At 48.1% G+C, this 21,126-nt stretch overlaps 3 protein-coding genes across 5 annotated transcripts in view; 2 read left to right on the top strand and 1 right to left on the bottom strand.

Moving 5' to 3' along the window:
• Window positions 1-2,372, top strand: part of Tstd2 (thiosulfate sulfurtransferase like domain containing 2) — a 24,103-nt gene extending 21,731 nt beyond the window's left edge. For both annotated transcript variants that reach the window (XM_055605304.1, XM_055605305.1), the window contains exon 10: window positions 94-2,372. In XM_055605304.1, the coding sequence (XP_055461279.1) occupies window positions 94-326 (233 nt within the window). In that variant the 3' untranslated portion in view covers window positions 327-2,372. The remainder of the gene's footprint in view (window positions 1-93) is intronic.
• The window catches only part of Tmod1 (tropomodulin 1), a 75,544-nt gene continuing 55,667 nt past the window's right edge, over window positions 1,250-21,126 (bottom strand). Inside the window, exons 9-10 of one of the 2 annotated variants that reach the window (XM_055605306.1) lie at window positions 10,299-10,443; window positions 1,250-2,784 (exon numbers count right to left, since the gene is read on the bottom strand). In XM_055605306.1, the coding sequence (XP_055461281.1) occupies window positions 2,720-2,784; window positions 10,299-10,443 (210 nt within the window). In that variant the 3' untranslated portion in view covers window positions 1,250-2,719. Of the gene's footprint in view, window positions 2,785-9,922; window positions 10,064-10,298; window positions 10,444-21,126 lie in introns of those variants that run through there. The other variant, XM_055605307.1, reaches the window with a different exon arrangement.
• Window positions 8,406-8,846, top strand: LOC129675281 (60S ribosomal protein L30-like). The gene has a single exon (XM_055605308.1). The coding sequence runs from the start codon at window positions 8,468-8,470 to the stop codon at window positions 8,801-8,803; it is 336 nt and encodes a 111-aa protein (XP_055461283.1). The 5' UTR covers window positions 8,406-8,467; the 3' UTR covers window positions 8,804-8,846.

Raw genomic sequence — 21,126 nt, 5'->3', positions numbered from 1 at the left:
TGTGTGTGTGTGTGTGTGTGTGTGTGTGTGTGTGTGTGTGTGTGTGTACACGCAAGAGAGAGAAAGAGAATAATAAAACTTTTTCTTCCCTAGAATGTTCATACTGTGGAGCCCCGTGGGACCAATATAAACTCTGTTCTACTCCCCAGTGCCGCCAGCTTGTTTTGACCTGTTCTGCCTGTCAAGGACAGGGATTCACAGCCTGTTGTGTCACGTGTCAAGACAAAGTGGGCAAGCAGGCTTCAGGTCCCGCCCAGGACAGTTTCAAAGAAGAGTGTGAGTGTACAGCAGGGAGGCCGCGCATCCCACAGGAGCAGCGTGCGTGATTTCCTGTGAGCCCGGAGCCAGGGCCTGGTGCTGGGGAGGCTGAGCGGCATCTTCCAAGCATTCCCTGAGCTTTACAGTGCAGGCTTAAGTGGCCCTGTGCAGATTGTCATGGTTGTAGAAACAAAGTTAGGAACATCCATGTTGGTCCCTGCCGCCATAGCAGACGGCCACAGGCAAAGGCGACAGGGAGTCCAGTGCTGGCTACTGTCGACCCATTTGATTCAGAAGATGCTAGAAAGAAAGTGAGCCATGGGGTCCCAGGGGTGCTGAGGGGTAGAGCCTTGAGCGCAGTGGCTGCATCATGTGTTCTCTGCTGTGCAGCAGGCAGTCGTCATTGTTCTTGTCCACAAACTCTTTTAACCTGGCAGCAAAAGGATGGACCCTCAACAGTAGGGCCCTGGGTATGGACTCTTAAACCAGGCCAGCTGCCATCTTCCCTCCCCTGCGTCAGCCTCTTCCCTGGCTACCTGAAGAGGTCTGTAATCTGTGGCACTGACTACCCTCTGCGTTCAAGTGTTTACTCAGTCAGCCTGGCCCGTTTTTCAACAATGTGATCATGGCACTGCTGGGTAATTGGCCAGAGACCGTGTGGCCCTCAGAATCTATCTACACTCTGTCCCTACAGAAAAGGCTGGCTCCTGGTCAGACTGACAGCTCATCGCGCAGAGGTGTTCTCACAGGTGTCCACACTTGTATTGATTTGATTTCTTGAAACATGTCCGCCTAGCACCCCTGCATCAGCCAGCATTCCCTCTCTCAGCGTCTGAGTGTCTGTAGGGATCCAGGGGAAAAGCAGGCTTCATGTCAGCACCTGGGACACAAACACTTTCCTTAGTGAGGTCATCCAGCATGGTAGCTATCCAGCCTTCTGGCTTTGGGCACATGTCCCTATCACACGATTCTGAAGAAGCACACAGAGCCATACATACACCAATGGCTTTAATATTATTTTGCACTTTCCAGTGATGCAGAATGCAGCTGCAGTTGTGTTTCAAGGAGAAGCTGAGTGGGGATGGCCGTCCCTGCAGCTTGGTGCCACTTCTGGGCCCATGTGCATCCTCAGTAGACACTCTTGAGTGGTGAGGCCCTGATGTCACCTCTAGTTACCCTGTACTGTCCACAGCATTACAGTTTAGTGTGCTCTCTTAAGTCAGAAGCCCCCTGGGCTATGCTGAACAGCTTTTGAGCCTTGCCATTATTGTAATATTGGCTGAATCCCTAAGGAAAAAACTCTCCAAAGCAACAAACAAAAATACTAGTTTAACTGGCACTGTGGTCTATTAAAAGGCACAAGAACAGTGTGTTTTAACATTTTGCTGGCTCCCATGGTGTTAAAGAAGGGATCCAGTAGAAATGCCAAAATTAGGTTTCCGAGTAATCACTTATGTCATTTGGCCAGGATTTTCTAATTCTTTACTGTTGGGATATTGTGCACTGCTGTCCTTCAGAGCCTTCATTTGTAGGCGAGAGCTCTGTGTGATTATTTATCTCCTAAGTGACCTGGAAGGCACTTGGTGTCTGTAAGCTGGGCTATGCTCGTTACCGCAGCCATGGTGTCCTGGAAATTCACCCAGTGGTGTTGACCTCACATAAGCCAGGCGCCCACTGTGGTATAGGAAGATAGTTCATGTGGCTCTAAGTTTTCCTCCATCATGAAGTTGGCCTTCAGAAAAGAAAAAATGACTTCTGAGCGCAGTGAGCCCACCCCAGGTGTCCGCACAGGGCGCTCAGGGGCTCGTCTGCTGCCTGGGTGGAGGGTGTTAAGACTTGAAATTTCACCATTGCCTTTTCCTCCCTCTTCCTCTTACCTGGCAGCAGGAATCCTGTGTCTTTCTGACTCTTAGAAGAGTCTGTGGCTTGTCTTTCATTATCGGGGAAAGAGGGGAGGGAGGAGGTATTCATCTTGGGATCAATTTGGCAGCTTTAATCTTGAGGTTAAAGTTTCAAGTGGGGTTGAAAAATCATCATTGTCTGTTCTTTTCACTGAGTTGCTATGGTCAAATCTGTAATAAAGTGTTTCACAGTGCTTCCAAACTAGGTGGGAAGAGTGCTCTGTGTTGATGCGTTCCATTGTAAATGCACCTAAACACCAAAGCATGGCCACCAAGGGGGCTGTCACTGCCACTGTCATGCTGTCTGCAGCAAGACCTGCCAGTTTGAGGGCTTCTTCACTTTTAAATAATTACCAGGCTGAACTCTGTGACTAAAAATCTTCACATTAACCATATTTTATAAAAGGTCCGACTACAGTCACTAGTTAACCTAAACCTTAGTGCACAAAGAACTGAACCACGAGAGTTCCACGCCAGCGTTTGCCTCCTGGTCTCCACTGGGGAACACAGACTGTCGGTAGAACATGTCCAGTTCACAGGCGTGGGCTCCCCTTTGCACACTAGACACCGCTGCGGCACTTGGGAATAATAGGCCCCGTCAGGTCTGCGAGCCTCCTCTTCCTCACTGCAAAGGAACGGGAGAGAGATGTGAGCCAGCTGTCCCTGCCTGTCCACTCAGTCCAAGTCTGCTCTTTACTGACAGTGACAAGAAGGCCGTAGTTTGTTCCTGCTTACTAATGATAGTCTGTGGTAGGGTGGACACAGCCTCACGTCTCTTCTATATGGCTGACCACACATTCCCTCCCTCTGTCTCTCTCTGTGTCTCTGTCTCTATCTCTCTCTCTCACGCACGCACACACACACACTTTTGCCTTTGCCTACAGGGGCTTCACAGTTGAAGAATGTATCTGAGCAAAGTTAACTTTAGCCTGTCTTAAGACTGGGGTCATAGTCTGCTGAATATGTTCCCTTTGCTCCTGGGAGTGCGTGGCCTGCCTCCTGCCTATGTCAGTACCCGAAAACTGCCTGCAGTTATCATGCCCCCTCACGTTTTAACAGTGACATTTATTTCCCCAGGAGCAAGACAACTCATGCTCAAAAGCTGTCCATATAGTCTCTAGAGTCAAACCTATAGAGAGGGAAGTATGAGCCAGGAGGTTGCAGACAGGAGGTGCGAGCTTAGCGGATGGCTAGGGCCAAAGTGACCCCTTTGCTGTAATGAGAGGGAACATAGTATTGGCAGATGAGGACTAAGGAGCAAGCTGTATTCACTGCAAGAGAACACGGGTCAGGGAAGGCCGGAGAGGAGCAGATTACGATAAGGGGCCTGCTGACGTGGCAGGGGCAGGTGACCATTTGCTACCTGTTTAGTCAGTCTAAGACGGCTTCCAGTTTCCAAGCTGAGGTGGATGTGCAGCCAGCAGCTCAGAGCCCATGAGCTGTAGCCCCATAGTCAGCCAGTACACGACTCACATGGAACACCTGCGTCAGTGTGGCTGAGAGCTGGAGGGTGGTCCCAGGCTCACAGGTGCTCAGTGGCCCTATGAATTCCCCTCATCCCAGGTCAGAAGGAGGAATGCAGACCAGGGTAGGTAGGCCATCTGAAAGGAAGACATCGTCCTCCTGAAGGTGACTGACTAAAAGTGTCAGTTTGGGAATCTGTACAGGAACAGAAACCAAAATCCAAAGAACAGAAGCAGTTTGTCCAAATGTGCAGTTTCTACAAATGAGCCTATGACCGCACATTAGCTGTGCAAGCATGCCCGTCAGTGCTCCTTACCTATTCATACCTATAGCATGTAGTCACCCACTGACTGTAGTCAGGAGATGTGGAACCAAGATTTGAACAGAAGCCACCCAAAGGCTCTGGACTGTCCGTGTTATCATTTCCATTTCCCTGAAGAGGAAATGGTAGCGAAGATATGTTTGCTTAAAGCCAGAGAGCTAGTGATAAACTGTGTGGTAGCACACCCCTGTACTCCTAGCACTTGGGAGGTGGAAGTAAGAGCGTCAAGAGTTCAGTGTTAGTCTCTGCAACATAGCAAGTTCAAGACCAGCTCTGCTCAAACAAACAAAATAACAAAGCTAGAACCAGAGGGATCCAAGACGTGTAACTCCTCTTGAGCCTCAGCCGAGTATCTCTCTCAGTTTGGCCACATGTCTGTGTCTCATCCTCGCATCATCAGCTCTCCCCCTTGAAGAACGCATGGCCCTTTCTGCAGAGTTAGGCCTGCAACCTCAGTCACGGCCTTTGATGGAAAGTGCTAAAGGAGGCCAGTTGGGGGGAGGTTGGGGCTGGGAGAGGGGAAACTCCCGTCACTCTTCCTCATTGTGTATATGAGGCTAGATCTGAGTGCATGGCCCCTAAGAACTGGCTTTCACAGAAAGGGATGCCCATTTATTCAGGTGTTGTCTCCCCATTTTGATGAAGGACCAAGGAAAGTCACCCACCATAAAACCTCCAGCAAGTGACATGGAATAGAAGCCAGGTCTCTAACTCAACATCCGTGTTGCTTTCTTTAGAAAAAAAAAAAAAAATCCATTGCTCACCGTGGCAACCGCCACAGGCTCCCTTGCTTATTGGCAGAGCCAGAGGGGATCTCCAGGCATCAAGCCCCACCTCCCTCCACTGCTTGTGACCAGATGAATCTTTATACCATGTCGTGGCGCACTCCACTCGTTTGTGTAAGTCGGTGTTTGCCTGGTACTTTGTGCCATGCACAGGAATCAAGGATAAAGATAGACTACCTCAGAGGCCAAAATGGAGCAACAGCAACCTTGACAAGGGATTCCAGATGCCCTGGCAGACCTCTGAGATGTAAGAGGCATGTGGATGAAGCGGCCTACTCTTCCTCGGAGGGGCAGGAACTAGGTCAGCTAAATCGTAAAGGGAGAAGGAATGAAGAATGGTACAACAGGCAAGCCTTGACTGTAGATCAGCATGTTGATGGGTCATTTCTGGGGCCACTCAGACTTCCTGGAATGGATGGTTAGCCTAGCAAGAAGGTGGCTTGTCAGGATGTCTTCAGGAGCCCTCTCTGGATGATGCAAAATATAGGGCTCTGGAAAGAGACTTCTGTTCTGCCAGTGGTGACTTCCCACCACAGGCCCGGATTTTTACTAAAAAGTGGGGATAATATAACAGGTGGTGGCCAGGCAGATGGCTGAAGTTAGTAGTACAGGGGGTGTTGAGAACAGAGCCTGGTGTATCACAGTCTGTACCATGTTTCTGTCAAGGGGTGTGGAAACCACCTGGAGAAGCTGAGCCTGAGCAAGGGGAGCTGGCAAGGCATCCAAGCAGTGAGTGGAGGAGGAGCCAGCTTTGGGAAGAGTGCTGCTGGGAGGCAGCCATCTGAAGGAGCTGGAAGTCAAGGAAGCTGGGGGGGAACATGGCAGGTTGGGAGTGGCAGAGGTGACTGGCTGACAGGAGTCGGGGCAGCATCTAGGCATTACCCAGGGGTGTACAAGGGATAGCTAGAGGGAAAGTAGTCCTTACCCTGAATGGTTCAGGCTAAGAAGCTGGTCTGAGATCCAGCAGGTCCACAGTCACGCATTATTATTACCCCAAAGATACAAAATCAGTGTATCACAGAGGTGTCTGCGGCACTGCTCACAGTTGCAAAGATAAGGAGTCAACTGTTAACAGATGAACGGGCAAACAAAATACGGGATCTATGCGTGACACCGTCTGACCTCAGAGAACACCAAAACTCTGCCATCTGCCACAGCGTGAGAGTATCATGGCAGGTGGAACAGTCAGATACAGGAAAACAGATCCTCGCATCTTCACCTACTCATGGACTCTGAAGAAATCCAGCAGCAGAAGCCACCAGTAAGAACAGTGGATGCAGAAGTTGGATGGTGGGGGGGAGGGAAGGGGGATGGTGGTGTCAAAGGTCAAAATCTCAGGAGGAGTCACATGGGCGTTTGCCCCCTTTGAGACCTTCACACAATATATTAAGTAGTTACTGACAGTGCGTTGAACATTTCAAGACTGAAAGTACACCTCAACTGATTTCATCACAGAAAAAAACATCAAGGTGACAGATGTGCTAACTTGATATAATTATTCCACTTTTAAATCTTGAACTAAAACATGTACCTCATAAATATATTCAATCATAACTTGTTAATTGATAGAAGCTGACGTGCTGGTAAGAAAGGCGCTGAGAATGGTAAAGGAAGACGATCTGCTTATGAATGTTCTCTGCTCAAGCCCTCCACCACTGCCTAACCCGAAGGCTGTGGTTGGGATTTTGTTAAGAGTGTGCTGGTGGCAGGTTCAGAGGACCCGAGAGCCACCCTTACCCTGGCCTGGGCTATAAATAGCATGGGGACAGGAGTCATCTGAGGCTCTGTGGCAGGGAGACACGGATAGGTGACAGCTCAGCTCTGTCCCTTAACCGTACCCTGGTGTTACGTATGCACCCACAGAACAGTTTGCTAAGAGCACTAGAGCTCTGGGTGGGAAAGAACAAAAGATGCAGCCAGGTAGGCCATCTGCAGGCACGGCCCACATGCAGGCCTTCAGAGGCCCCAGCCCCCAGGCCACTGGCCAGCCCCCAGGCAAGCAGGAAGGTCATGGGAGAGGCCTTCTCTCTTCCCGTGTGTGCTCTAGCACAGCACTGCTGATAACCACAGTACCAAGGAGATCAGCAGGAGGAGCTCCTGCGAAGACAGGGGAGCCTGCCTGCTTTTCCACAGCAGCGGGGGGGGGGGGGGGGGGGTGTTCCAGGAGGCTGGAAGGACGGCAGGCATTTTTCTTTTGCAGGAAGAAACCGATTGTACTAGTTAGAACCCAAAGTGGTTCTCATAATGAAAATTAACACATGGGCACATATTTGCTTTTCAAACCGGAAGTCATACATCATTGCCTTGCACTGTGAATGTGGCCCGTGTCACTGAGATGATGCTCCTGTGAGAAATGAAGGGAGCAGCCATACACAGCTGAGGTACCCAGAGGCCACTGTCATCATTTCATCCTGGCATCCCTGTTCAACAAACTGCATGGTCCCTACTCCCCACCTGCCTTTACTGAAGTTTATTTGGGTTACATGTCTCAAGTTCCAATCACTGAGGGAAGCCAAAGCAGGGACTCAAGCTAACAACCTGTAAGCAGGAACTAAAGCGGAGGCAACGGAGGAACACTGCTTACTGGCTTGCTCCCCTGGCTTGCATAGATAGCTACCTCTCCTATACAACCGAGGACCACCTGCCCAGGGTGGCACAGCCTTCAGTAAGCTAGGTGACAGTGACAGCCCCTCTCAAAGATCATTAATTAAGAAAATGCTCGCCTGTAAGCCAATCTGATGGAGGCAACTCCATGGTTGACATTCCCTCCTGCCAGACAACTTTAGTTTATGTCAAGTTGACACGAGAACTAAAAAGATAACCATCCTGTAAGTCCATGTCCTCTCTCCACCACCTTCCGCCCAGGAAAGCTGTACCCCACTCCTTCCTATAGCTCCTGCAGGGTCAGCTCCTGACCTTCTCTGTCAGCCTATCTCTCCCTTTCAAGGCTGGCAAAGACCCTTCTCTCCAGGATGGCCTTGCTCAGCTGGCTCCTGTTCTCCTAAATCACTTCCTCGTGTTGTTTGGACAGAGCGTGTAGGCATTCTTGAGTTTTTAAAGCATGCCTTTGAGTCTTTTCCCCTAAAAGGTGGCAAGGCTTCTTACACCCAAGAACTAGCCTTTCTGTCATTCCAGGTCCCCCAGCACAGCCAGGTCACACAGCAAGGTTTCTCAGAAAAGTGACTAACAACGGCTGTGATCTGAGCCCTGGTCTCCAACCACTCCAGGCTTTAATCTCAAGTAGGGAAGTAGAGAGCGAGCCTGCAATCCCATCAGCTCCAGCTTTGAAGCTCCCACAGCAGCCTTCAGGAGTTCTTGTGATGGCAGTCGGGTCTGTGGCCTGGAGGCTGAGTCTCAGAACTTTCCTGTGTCATCCAGAAAGATTCTGGTATACCCCTACAGTGCCCCTGATGGCTCATTTGAGAACTCTCATCTGCCAAGGAAGGAACTCTGTGTGTGATTCCAGGAAACACAAGCCAGATTAGCTGTGAGATGGTGGGCATTCGGACCATGTCAAATGCTTCAGCTATAACTTGGGGAAATCTCAGGGTGTTTAAGTGTCGGTTCATCCCCAGATCCCAACTGGGCCTGCAATACTCTGATGGCCTCATCCAGGGATGCAGATGAACCATCACGTCTGTGCTGTGGTAAGAATTTTGCATCTTTTCCTTTCTCATTCCCCGGCCATCTTGGCGGCTGATCTTGGTTGGGGATTGTCCCGCACCTAAGGCAGGAAGATGGTTGCCGCAAAGAAGACGAAAAAGTCTCTGGAGTCAATCCAGCTTGTTATGAAAAGTGGAAAGTATGTTCTGGGATACAAACAGACTCTGAAGATGATCAGACAAGGCAAAGCGAAATTGGTTATTCTCGCCAACAACTGCCCAGCTCTGAGAAAATCTGAAATAGAATACTGTGCCATGTTGGCTAAAACTGGTGTCCATCACTACAGCGGCAATAATATTGAATTGGGCACAGCGTGTGGAAAATACTACAGAGTATGCACACTGGCTATCATTGACCCAGGTGATTCTGATATTATTAGAAGCATGCCGGAACAGACTGGTGAAAAGTGAACCAGGAAAGTTTTCCTTTATAAAACTTTACCAGAGCTCCTTTAAAAAAAAAAAAAAAGAAAGAAAGAAAAAAAGAAAGAATTTTGCATCTTATTTATGTTTGACTTTTTTGTTTCAAACAATGGCACCTTGAATAACCCAAGACAGAGGTTTGTTTTTCTAGACTCAAAGCTCTAGATAATTGGCCTGTGAAGTGAGTGATGAACAAACAGCCCTCGGGCTATGCTCAAGAGCAGAAGCTGGTGTCCCTAGCACCCTGACCTTAGCACTCTGACAAATGGCTTCTGTAATTGAAACATTTGATTGGAAGTCCCAGTTCCAGGTGGGAGTCTGGGAGTGCCTGCCTTTCCTGTGTGCAGACTCAACCTCATTTTCCATGGGCATCTGCCAACCTTGGGCCATCATCTGAGCCCACGCTTCAGGGCTAGACTCTCCATTTTGCAGAAGGTTGGAAGCTAGGGAGAACCCTGTGTAGAGCTGGTGAGGATTTGATGAAAACCTTGTTTGTCTTGGCTTCATGGCCCTCGGGGTAAATGTCACGGTCAATCAAGTTAGCAGTGGAGACCTGCTTCATGTCTTGGCTTTCCTTCTGACTCTCCTACAGCCTTGTCAGTTGCACTGCCTTCATTTCACACCATATCTGTCTCTCCTTAGCATCACCAGGAACACATAATAAGCAGGCCTTGTGAACATTGTGCGTATGGGAGCGAGTGGATGACTGACACTGCCTTTCGTTCGTTGACTAGCACGTGCATTTGGCAGAGCTCAGCATCAAGGGGGACTATTCTCTCTTTTTCTGTTTAGAAAAGGGGGTCAGAGGATACCTTCAGTGGAGACAGGGGAAATATAACCTGCTTTTATATTTCATTTATTATTTATGTGTGCGCATGTGGAGTTCAAAGGACAACTTTGCAGGTGCTAGGAATTGAACCCAGTTCACCAAAGCTTATTCAGTGAGCACATTTCCTGAGCCATCCTGCTGCCCTGCATTTACGTTTCTATGAACCGCATATTTCTGACTTTTCCTTGGGAGCCATGTGGAGTCTCCTGGGCTGCAGTTTTTGATGATGGGTGAGACTGATGAGTGATGATTTGGTGATGGGTGAGAGCTTTGCGATTTTGAGCAGAAAAATCAGCTTGACCTAGAGAAGGGTCTTCTGAAAGGGAGTAGACCAGGGATAAGCCTGTGCGCTCCCAAATTTCATTTCCTCTCGTGACATGCTGAAGTGAGCTCTTGGGCCAAGCCTGTGCTGAGCTGGGCTGGGGGGGGAAAGACATTCATCCTTGGTCCTGAAGGCAGGCAGGTTACGGACATGGGGGAGACATGCATAAACACAGAACAAGATGTGATACCCCTAAAAGTCAAGAGTTTGATCCCATCATAAACCTCTCCTGGAGTTGGGGGGGTGTTATTTGTAGGATTTCTCCTGATGTATCTTGCAAAGTGCTGGGAAGAATGGGAAGATAAGCAGGCAGAATGCAGGCATGCACTCACCAAGGTCATTGTTGTTCATCATGGCATTGGAGGCCCGCAGCCGGGGCCCCTGCTGGGTAAAGTGGTAGCCAAATTTGAGTAGCGTTGTGTTTTTCTCCAACATGTTCACAATCTCCATTTCCACTTTGTTGCCCAAGGGCTGGCTCTTTGGTTTTTGAAAAAGAAAAAATAAAATACCAATAATTACATGTGCTTTATAAAAGCTACCTCTCCACACAGAAGCCCTGAGGGCTGTGTGGGGATGTTATGTGCTCTCTAAGAGTGAAGCTATGTAGAGAAGCTGACATAGAAACAGTGTTATACAGCATGCTTAAAGATGAAAAGTTTCCCCCAGGGTCAGAAAAATGCCGCCACGTCTCCTTTTAGCATCAGTGGTCTAGAGGTTCTGGCCAAGAAAATTCAGCAAGAAAATAAAGACATTTAAACTAAAAAGGAGGGTGTATATTAAGATCATATAATATTGAACCTAAGGAGCATGCGTGCACACACACACACACACACACACACACACACACACACACACACCACACGCTAGTGCTGACTAGTTCAGCACTCTTCTAGAAGAGCAATAAACAAAAGCCATCTGCATCTCTACACAGTAGGAATAAGCACCTAAAATAGTCCCTTTATAATAATGTCAAAAGGAACAAAATACAGAGGATGACGTTGACAGGAAGAAGACAGTGAAAACCACAAGGCAGCATTGAATGTCATCAAAGAAAACCCATGATGTGTAACAGCCCATGTCCATGGGCCAGAAACCTATTACTGCCAGTGAGGTGATGCCACCAAACTGACCTGTGACATCAATAGGATCCTTGTCAAAATGTCAACATCCCCCCCCCCACCCCAGGAAATGGACAAAGTAATTTAGAAGTCACACTTCAATGCAAGTGACCTCAGAATAGTCAAGGCAATGTTAGAGGACTCCAACTCTCAGATCCCAAAGCGACTCCAAAGCTGTGGAGGACTCGTTAGGACTCTGTGGTGCTGCTGTGAGGCCGACCTGATGCTGAAGAGGGTCCAGACACAAGCACACACACCTATCCGGACTGCTTCACAAAGGGGCACTGAGAAAACTCAGTGAAGCCATGTGATGACACAAGCAAAAAAAAAAGAAAGAATTTGACCTTTGACTCTCGACACACACAAATACTAATTCAAATGGTTCAAACTGGGCTCAGTTTTTTTGAGGAGGTGGCTCAGTGGAATAGAGTGCTTGCTGTACAGACACAAGGGGCCAAGTACAGATCCCAGCACCCATGTAACCAGCCAGCCATGCCCATGTGTGCCTGTAACTCCAGCACTGGGTGGTGCATGGGGACAGGACCCTCCTGTCCCAAGGGAACAAAGCAGAGGGTGATAGAGGAGGACACACAAAGGCCTCCTCTGCCCATGGATCAAAGACCTAATGATAAGAACTAACACTATAAAATAAAACCCAGGTGCAAATGATTGTGACCTTAGCAATGGTTTTTTTAGAAATGACACTTATTGCACAAGCAACAGAAGACTAAAATAAATAAATTGGATTTCACCAACATGTAAATTGTTTATGCTTATAGAACACTATCAAGAAAGTGTCCTTCCACACCCATGCAAGGAACTCTAGCTAAGCCCAGTGGGTCACACACCGAAGAGACATGAAGGTAGAAGGGTGTCATGTTGAAAAAAAAATATTCCAGTGGGGGACACAGGTGGATAAGCAGGGAGAAGTAAAAACAACTAAAATTCAGCATAAATATATACAAGACTGTCAAATGATTTTAAAATGTGTGTGTGTGTGTGTGTGTGTGTGTGTGTGTGTGTGTGTGTGTGTTAAAAATGCAGCCTGGGAAGATGCCTTTGCATGTGAAGTCTTTGCTGTACAAACATGAATTCAGATCTCAAGCTGTAAAGGCCGCACATAGCAGGGAGCATGCGCAGAACCCCAGTGCTGAGTGAGGCACAGAAACCAGCAGATCCTGAAAGTTCACAGGTCAGCCACTCTAGCCAAAGCAATGTCACCAGATTCAATGGAAAACCCTGTCTCAGAGATACAGAGCAATAGAGAGACAGCCGATACTGACTTCTGGGTCCACACATACATGCGTGAGCAGATGCTCTGACATATACACGTGCACGCACACACACCACACACACATGAGGGGGGCAGAGAAGAGAACATGGAATTGAAAAAGTTGTAAATCTATAGTATAGCTGGTAAGGACTCGTATCCAGAATATATAAAGAAGATGCAAATAAATGAATTAGAAGTGGACAAAGTATTGGAACAGAAATTTCTTAAAGAAGATGAACAAGGCCTGGAGAGACGGTTCCGTGGTTAAGTGCCTGGCTGCTCTTCCAGGGGACCTGGGCTCAGTCCCCAGCACCTACATGGTCTCTCACAACTGCCTGGAACTCCAGTCCTCGGGGACCCAATGCCCTCTGGCCTCCATGGGTACCAGGTATGCATATGTGTTTGTGTGTGTATGTATATGTATATATGTATATAGACATTGAGAGTTCATGTGCAAAGGGACTTTCCAGCGAGGGAGGAGAGCCCTTGTCTCTGGAAGCATCTAAGAGTAGCTTTCTAGAGTCTTCCTCAGCATCATTAGCAGGGAAAGCCTAGGGCTCCATGACCTCTACAACTTCATGGGGCTGCGGACTATGACCCTAAGAATAGCTTGCTTGGGTGGCATAAAAACATCAGGAGAGTGACCTCAGACCTTGACAGTGGGCGAAAGGCAGTAAGAAGCCCCAAGGGAGAGGGCTGGGCTGGGTTGCCAGGGCTGTGTTGGCAGAGTTTGGCCAGCCAAGGACTCTGGCCTCCTTTCAGGTTTACCGGAGGATTAAATAAATCACTTGTGGATAAATATAATCTTGTCTTAAACATTCAGATGATTGGAGGGAGAGAAGTGAAGAGTCTTCCTCCATACCACCCTCCTTCCCATAGTCTGCCCCACAGATGTACCTCACCCCCACCCCCCACACACATACCATGGCCAGTGGCTACTCTTCTGAGCATAGGACACAGGGCAGAAATAGACAAGACTGGGTTGTTTTGCTGCTCTTTTCCCCTTAAATAGATTCATATATTTATTTTCCACAACTTCTTGTTCTGTTCACTATTACATAGGGGTCTTTCCAAGATAGTGCGAGAGAAGTACAGCTTTGCTTTTTAACTGCTTCTTGAGATGCCCTGAGATGTTGTGGTGTAGACAGCTGACTGTGTCCATGCCTCACGCCACAAGTGGCAGTACAGTGGACTTTAGTGGGGAAGAGAGACTATTCTACCATCAGCTTATAGTCGTTGGGTTGAGAGAGAGGCACACTTTGAATTGGCATTGTGGCATACACAGTGGGCACGCCCTTGGATGTCATGTAGGAGCTCTTGTCCTCACATGATCACAGTGACTGAGGGCTTTCAACCTGATGAGACTATGACAAATACCTCCGGTGTTGGGATCTACGATGTGGAATTGGTGGCCGAGACCCTGGACATTGGGCCATTCACTTTCCTCATTTGACAGGCCGCTTTAGTGTGACCTAGATATGTGCGACTAGAGCATTTGAAAATACATCATAATGCCAGGTGTGGTGGCTCACATCTTTAATCCCAACACTCAGGAGGCAGAAGTGAGCCATGTCTGTGAGTTAGAGGCCATTGTGGTCTACATAGTGAATTTCAGGACAGCTAGAACTAGACAGTGAGATCCTGTCTCAAAAACCAAAAGAAGAAAGAAAATAGGAAGGAAGGAAGGAAGGAAGGAAGGAAGGAAGGAAGGAAGGAAGGAAGGAGGGAAGAAGGAGGCAGGGAGGGAGGAAGGAAGGAAGAAAGGAAGGAAGGAAGGAGGGAAGAAGGAGGGAGGGAGGGAGGAAGGAAGGAAGGAAGGAAGGAAGGAAGGAGGAAGGAGGAAGGAGGGAGGGAGGGAGGGAGGGAGGGAGGAAGGAAGGAAGGAAGGAAGGAGGAAGGAGGGAGGGAGGGAGGGAGGAAGGAAGGAAGGAAGGAAGGAAGGAAGGAAGGAAGGAAGGAAGGAAGGAAGAAAGGAGGAGGGAGGGAGGGAGGGAGGGAGGGAGGGAGGGAGGAAGGAAGGAAGGAAGGAAGGAAGGAAGAAAAAAGAGAAAGAGATTATTAGGAAGGTGTCCTGGAGTATCTTGGCCAACACCGGAGTTATTATGCCACTTCTGTCATCAATGACCCTCTGTTGTAAGCTGCCAAGTCTTCTGCTCCACTGGCACACCTCTCGGGAGAAAGCTCACCACCCGAGAGACACCTGCTTTGTCCTTCCTGGGCTAGCTCTGCTGGTTAGAAAGCTTTCTTACCAAAGCGCTACAAGACAAAACAGTACAGAGGACGCTTATGACAGTGACTTAAAGCAGTCTGCAGAGAGAAGTGGGGAGGGATAACCAACGTTGAGTATATTTTGACAAAAATCACATGATAATGCTTGTTCCAGAAGCCATAGTTGCCAAATAAAAAGTCAAGTACCAGACCGAAGTACCTACCCTTGAGTTTTTTGTCCAGGGGTGTCTCAGAGATGTCCCCCAAACAATACAGGGCATTGCTATTGTTATGTTGTGCAGGCAATTTTAATGGCCTACCCTTAGGTACCTTAGGGACCTGACAGCATCCTATGTCAGTACCTGCATCCTATGACATCATCTGGGCCAGGTACTTCAGGTATAACAGGTAGTCTGCCCCCCCCCTTACTTGCACTCTCTCTGCCTTGCTTTCTTTCCTGCTCCCCCCACTATCTTTCTCTCTTCCCATCTCCATCCAATAAACTCTTTCATATCATGTCTGTTGTATATGTGTGGCATCATTTGTAAGTACTAACATTGGTGTGTTGGGCCGGGAAGGGCTCTCCTGGTAATGTCTGGTCTGCTCACGCCAGCACCTCTTACACTGAAGCACACTGCCCGCAACAGATTTGTCTTCTGTTCCCCTGTCACTAACTGCCGATCGACCACACACGCCTGGAACCTGCACCTTCATTTGCTCTGCCTTTCGCCTGTCCCTACCTGCCCCTGCTGCTGGTGCATCTGTCTCTCTTCCTGCAGCTGCTCAGAAGGGCATGGCCCACAACAGATCTTTTCCTTGCCGGCACCCTCGTCTGCTCTGGCTATGCTTGCCTGCCGGCCACTGCCCACAGGAATGTCTGTTTCGGACATGGGCCAGAGCAGACTTCACAATGATCTATCACCTCACCAGTCTATCTACGCTTGGGAACAAGGCAGGATTTTAGGATACTGGGCTACTCTCCCCACCGCCGGTGCTTTGCTGTATACGTTGCAGGAAAAGACCAAGATGCTGCTTTGCAACCTCTACCAATGGGTCAAAGCCAACTAAACCACGCTGCCTGCTTCAGCCGCCATTAAGGTCTGTTTCTTAAATCTAGACTGTACTCTGCCTACATGGAGCTGCTCACTCATGGCCGCCTGCCCTCCCCCACACCTAAGTGATGGGGCACAGTTTTATGCTAAAGCTGAGCCTGTCCAGAAGGCTCCTCTCAGGCTTTAAAAATCGCATTTACTAACTCCTGTGCCCCATCACTTAGAGGTCTAGCCTAAGTCAACCCCGCCATGGAATGGTTTCAAGTGCAGCCAGGAAGGACACCAGTCCCCAGCTGCTTCAACAAGCCATGCCCTGCCTCTGGAAGTCAGAATGCTCCCGTGCAGGCTTGTTCTCTGTGCCCAGCCACGGAGGCTCAACCAGCACAAGTGCTAAAGACACTTCCAGCCTTCTAATTCTTTAGCCTGGTGGAGGGCAAATGGCAACTTCCACCACACTTGCCAAGCCCAGGTCTGCCGGTCTGTTTTCAGCTCACACTCAGGTCCCTTGGCTATATTGCCAACCTCTGTCATGGGAGGCTTCAGGTGCCTTCTCAGTCCTCTTCATATGCAAAAGACCAGGCTTTACTCCTCAGTCTGGAGCTGATACTGTCAGGTCTAGATACAGTCTACCTTGTTACCAGACTCAAAAAACAGGTCTCAGATGTAATTCTTTACTATTCCTTTAGCTAAAAGAACTTACTTTGCAGCCACTGCTCACAGCAGTCTTACCTGTGTCTCATGGTAAATAACTGGATACCAGGTCTAAGGTGATTTAAGAAAATGTTTGCGGGTCTAAGAAAGTGTTTTAAGGTTGATAGAGGCAAGTTATGAAGGTTGGAAGGTCTGAAGTGATTTAAACTGTCCTAAATAGGTAAAAATGCTTCATATTTCCTCCCGTTGCTATGCCATTGCTGTATTAACTGTCCAGAGCTCTGACATTTATCACTAGAGCTCTGATTTATTAATCTAACTCTGATAAAAACATTCCACTACACGATCCACTATCATGAATCCAAGCTCAAGGTTTTAAATCACCTTTGGTTTGTCTTTTAAGTATTGACTTAAAAGTTGTTTTTCATTGTGCTAGATCTGTGTACATCCAGTCTTCTGGAGAGAGGGAAGCAGCCTCTCCTTCATGATGTGTAATCATACTAAAGGTCAAGATCAAGTGAGCTTTTGCCCCTTCTACTTCACAGAAGGCTTCTGCCTTTCCAGAGCTCACCTTAAAAAGTGTTTACGCTGTTAACACAAAGATGTATGTCTAGTCCCTTTTTCTAGGATGTTTCACTGTAGATAACAATGGTGATGCTAACATGCCTAATGTTTAGCTCCTTTGCAAAACTTAAAAGGAATTCTTGTAAGCGGCAGGAAATCCCCCTGAATCCACTTCTCAGGTCAAATGGAGTCCAGATAAGTACTGCCAATCAACAGCCCAAGTTTCCCACCCGTTCCCTATCTCAGAGGGTAGTATTCCTCCCCGTATCCATGGTTTTGGGACTCCTCCTTTCTGGCTACCCAACTGCTACATTCCTGCACCTAGCACCGGCTAACTGGTGAGTCTTCACTCCTGGTTGGTGCAAACACTTCCTACCACTCTTGTCAACCTACATCCAAACCCTTCATTTAGGACCTTCTTCTCCCTCGGGTGAGATTTTCTCTACTGCACGGTTTCGCTCCTTCCCCCTCTCGCACATCTATAAAATCTTAGCTAGGTAACCATGTCTACTATGGGCAACTGTGCCCTTGGTCTCCGGCCAATGCTGATGAGCTATTAGAACAGATTGTACCATACTAATCTTCTGAGTCAAACCTTGCTCTTGGGATTCCTTGACAGGTCACTGACTCTTACCTGCCCAAAGGGTTCATTCACCAGCTCCTCCAGATTCTCCTCTGGGATGCCTTCCAGAGAATTTCAGATTTCTACATCTAGTGCTTACATTAAGGGTTTCTGAGTTAACACACCTTTGCAACCAAACTTGGCGTCAATTTCTCTTAGATGACAGATCCAAAATAAAACCTTTTTAATTACTGCCAGAAATCAGGTAAATGGAGGCTCCCAATGTTCTAATTTCTCTCTCTCTCTCTCTCTCTCTCTCTTTTGCTTTAAACCTTCCCTCTCTGCTCACTTCCCCAAGAGTTTCAAATGTACACCTAAAAGAAATGTTCTCCCTAACCTACTTAACTTCATCTACCACCTCTATATATGCTTCGGTATCCTCCAGAGCCAGGTGTTTCCTACAGCCGTGACAGCACCAATCCAACGATACACAGAGGTTCCAGTCTGACCTCATAGACCGTGTCAAGCTGAACCTGCACTTTCTTTCCCAGCCACAGATGTTCTCACAGACTCTGGACAGCTTCAAAACAGCCTGCTCTTTCTGGACTTGGCCAACATTTCAGCCTCGGCCTCCCTGTTGCTGCCCCGGTGTCAAGAGGAGGCCATTAAAGATTTCTTCACCTGTTAATCCATTTATTATCAACAAAAGGCTAAAATGGTGTGTTTCAGGCCTGGGACAAACAGCTCTGGGTTCTCCCAGCATTCCTCAGTCCCTGTCTACTGCTAGGGATGGCTGGCAAACCCCATCCTCTACCCTGAACTCTCCAGCAGGGGCTTCCCCTGCTCCTCACCATGTAATCTGGACATTTTGGTGCATAGCAACCAAGAGATGCTTCCAATGAACCTACATTTATATACTTCAATTTGCCTTACATGAGAAGCAGTCCAGTGTCCTCATTCCTGCCTTGCCCTCCATAGCTCTTCATTTTTTTTTTCAAATTAAACAAAAAGGGAGGAATGCTATGTTGTGCATCCTATGACATCATCTGGGCCAGGTACTTCAGGCATAACGGTAGTCTACCACTCCCACTCTCTCTTGCTCTCTCCCTCCTCCTTGCTTCTCTCTCCATCTCTATCCAATACACTCATATCATATCTGTTGCATATGTGTGGCATCATTTTAAAATACTTACAGCTATTGCTATGGAGGCTACTGAAGGGCAGGGGGGGTCATCAACAGTCTTATGCAGCTGTGAATCCTGTACGCTCTGATAATGACTATTCTGGCAAGGGAGGTTCATGGATGCAATACAGGCACAAATGTTGTAGGGAACTAACTGCTTTCTAGCCAGATTTAAGGCCCCCTTCACAGAAGGAAATACATGCCCCATGCTGTAAGCCTGGCCAAGAACCCATGCTTGGTGAGCTCCCAGAACCCAAAGGCGAACCCACTGCTCTTACTCTGCCAAATGAACACAGTATTAAACTGCCCTCTAAGCTTGTACCTTTCTACCCATATGTTAGTACAGCTTTCACACCTCATCCAGAGAAGTTTCTTTGTGCAATAGATGGTGGCTAATGCAGAAACTCAGAACCAGTCGAAGCACAGGAATAAGTGTCAGCGGAGTGCTCGCCACAAATGGACTTCTATAGCATACCCCAAGGCCCAGGGACTATCATGGAAGAGGGAGCTGAAAGATTGTAAGAGCCAGAGGTCAGGGAGGGCTGGAGCAAAACAGTGTGTTTTGGACATGGCAGGACCTCTGTACCCAAGAACTCACAGCAGTCGTGGTTGCCTGCACAAGAGCCACATAAGGTCAAGCCAGTCGGCATTCTAGCATAGAGGAGGAAGAACCCACAGGCCCCCATCCCTAGCTGAGGAGCTATTGACAGTTGATGTCTAAGGGAAGAGAGAGTCTTCTTTAAGGCTGTCGTTCCTGGTAGGTAGAGCACACTTTAGTGAATGGCCCTATATCCAAGAGTGTAGGGCAGCACAGACTGGAGTCTGTAGGCTATACATACATACATACATACATACATACATACATACATACATACATACATACATACATACACATATATGTATACATACATATATGTATATATATGTATATATTTTGAGACAGGGTCCCACTAGTTTATGTTTTATTAAAAAACAGGGTGTATAGGGAAGTAGAACATGAATCTGGGAGGAATTAGGGATTGATATGCTCAAAATATTTTCTATAAAATCACCAAAGAATTATTAAAAATGGGCTTAGACAATTTTTTAGTATGCCTCCCTCAAAAGGTAGAGCCCAGTATGACTTCTCCTGGGTGTGTGTTGTGCCTACCAACTCACTTCTAAAAGGAACTGTCAGAATAGACTGTTCACATTCCAAGGCTGGGCCATCAAAGACAGTTGGGAGCATCTTCTTTGCCTTGGATTTCATGTTCTGGGGGAAGTTAGCCAGCTCAGCTGCCCTGCATTCCTATCTCTTGGAAGTTGAGCAAATTTGTTGAGTGTTGGTTTATCCCAGAGCTCTAAGGCCGAGCTCTGGGGTCATTTGTTATGTAGCTATAGATAACAAATGGACTCCCAGACGGTGTTAACTTAGAGAAAAACCAGACACAAAGAAATTAACTTGGAAAAAAAAAACCAACATGAATGCATAATCCATTTCCTATGGCTTCTGTCCAAAATATCAAGCAGTCTGCCTGTCACATCACGGAGGGGAAAGTGGAAACTGTAATCAATATGCCAAGATGGTAAACACACCCTCATTGGGAGGGGTCTTGTTTCCAGGTCTTGCCTGTTCTGAGGAACTCTGAAGGACTGGGGAAGGACTACAGGACACATGGCTGCTGGGAGGCAAGGGGGAGAATCGGGAAAGCAGAGCAGTGCTAGGGGCTGGTGTGACTTGGAATGGAGACTTCAAGCACCCTGTGTTTAAAGCCTACTTCATGGGCCAGAGAGGGTTTTTTTTTCTCCCCAGCATGTAGCCAGGATGTTGACATTCCAACCCAGCTCTGTCTTGGACAATGGCCTATGAAGAAAGCAAGCACCACTCCCTCTCAGGTCCCCAGTTTCCCCACCTGTAAAAGAAAGATGGTGAGATCCTCTCAGGGCTTTCCGGCCCAGCTCAGGGCCACCAAGGCTGCTCCCCACCCTTGCTGGGTGCTGGGCAGCTTTGGGCAGAAGCAGAACATTGCCTGGAGATAAGGGGAAGCACTGAGTAAACAAACCGCCTCAGAATCCATGTCACCCTGGGTAGAATGCCCCAAGTCCCTCTCTTTGGCCGTAAAAGGAGAAAGAAGGAGAGTCTCTCAACACAGGTTACAATTCCAAAGACTGAGGCAAACACTCTGGCCGTCAAGAACCTCGGTGACGAACCCCAAGGGGGGTTCGTCAATGCCACTTGTCACCTCCTCCTGGTCATTCCCTCTTACCCAGGCCACCATGAGAAGACACTGTTTGTCCAGGCCTCCTGAGACACGCTGTAACATATGCATGGCCCTTCCCTGAGGCTTGAGCCAGCAAGGCCTCCAACCTGAAGCCATCTTCATCCTGTCCCCACCAGGCCCTTTTCCAGGTTAGGTAGGAGTACTACCCAAGGCCTGGAAGTCTTGGTTGTACTTTCTGCTGGCCTCCTATCCTTAGCTTTCTCTTTACTCCTGGCCCTTCCAGTCCAGCCAGAGGCCGTCTTGCCAGAGCAAAGCCTACAGGCTTATCTCCAAGGCTCTTTGCCTCTT

This window comes from Psammomys obesus, unplaced genomic scaffold (assembly GCF_907164565.1).
Source record: "Psammomys obesus unplaced genomic scaffold, mPsaObe1.curated_primary_1811, whole genome shotgun sequence".
Lineage (NCBI taxonomy): Eukaryota > Metazoa > Chordata > Mammalia > Rodentia > Muridae > Psammomys > Psammomys obesus.
Note: the sequence above shows the minus strand (reverse complement) of the source record. Positions and strands in the feature narration are given on the sequence as shown.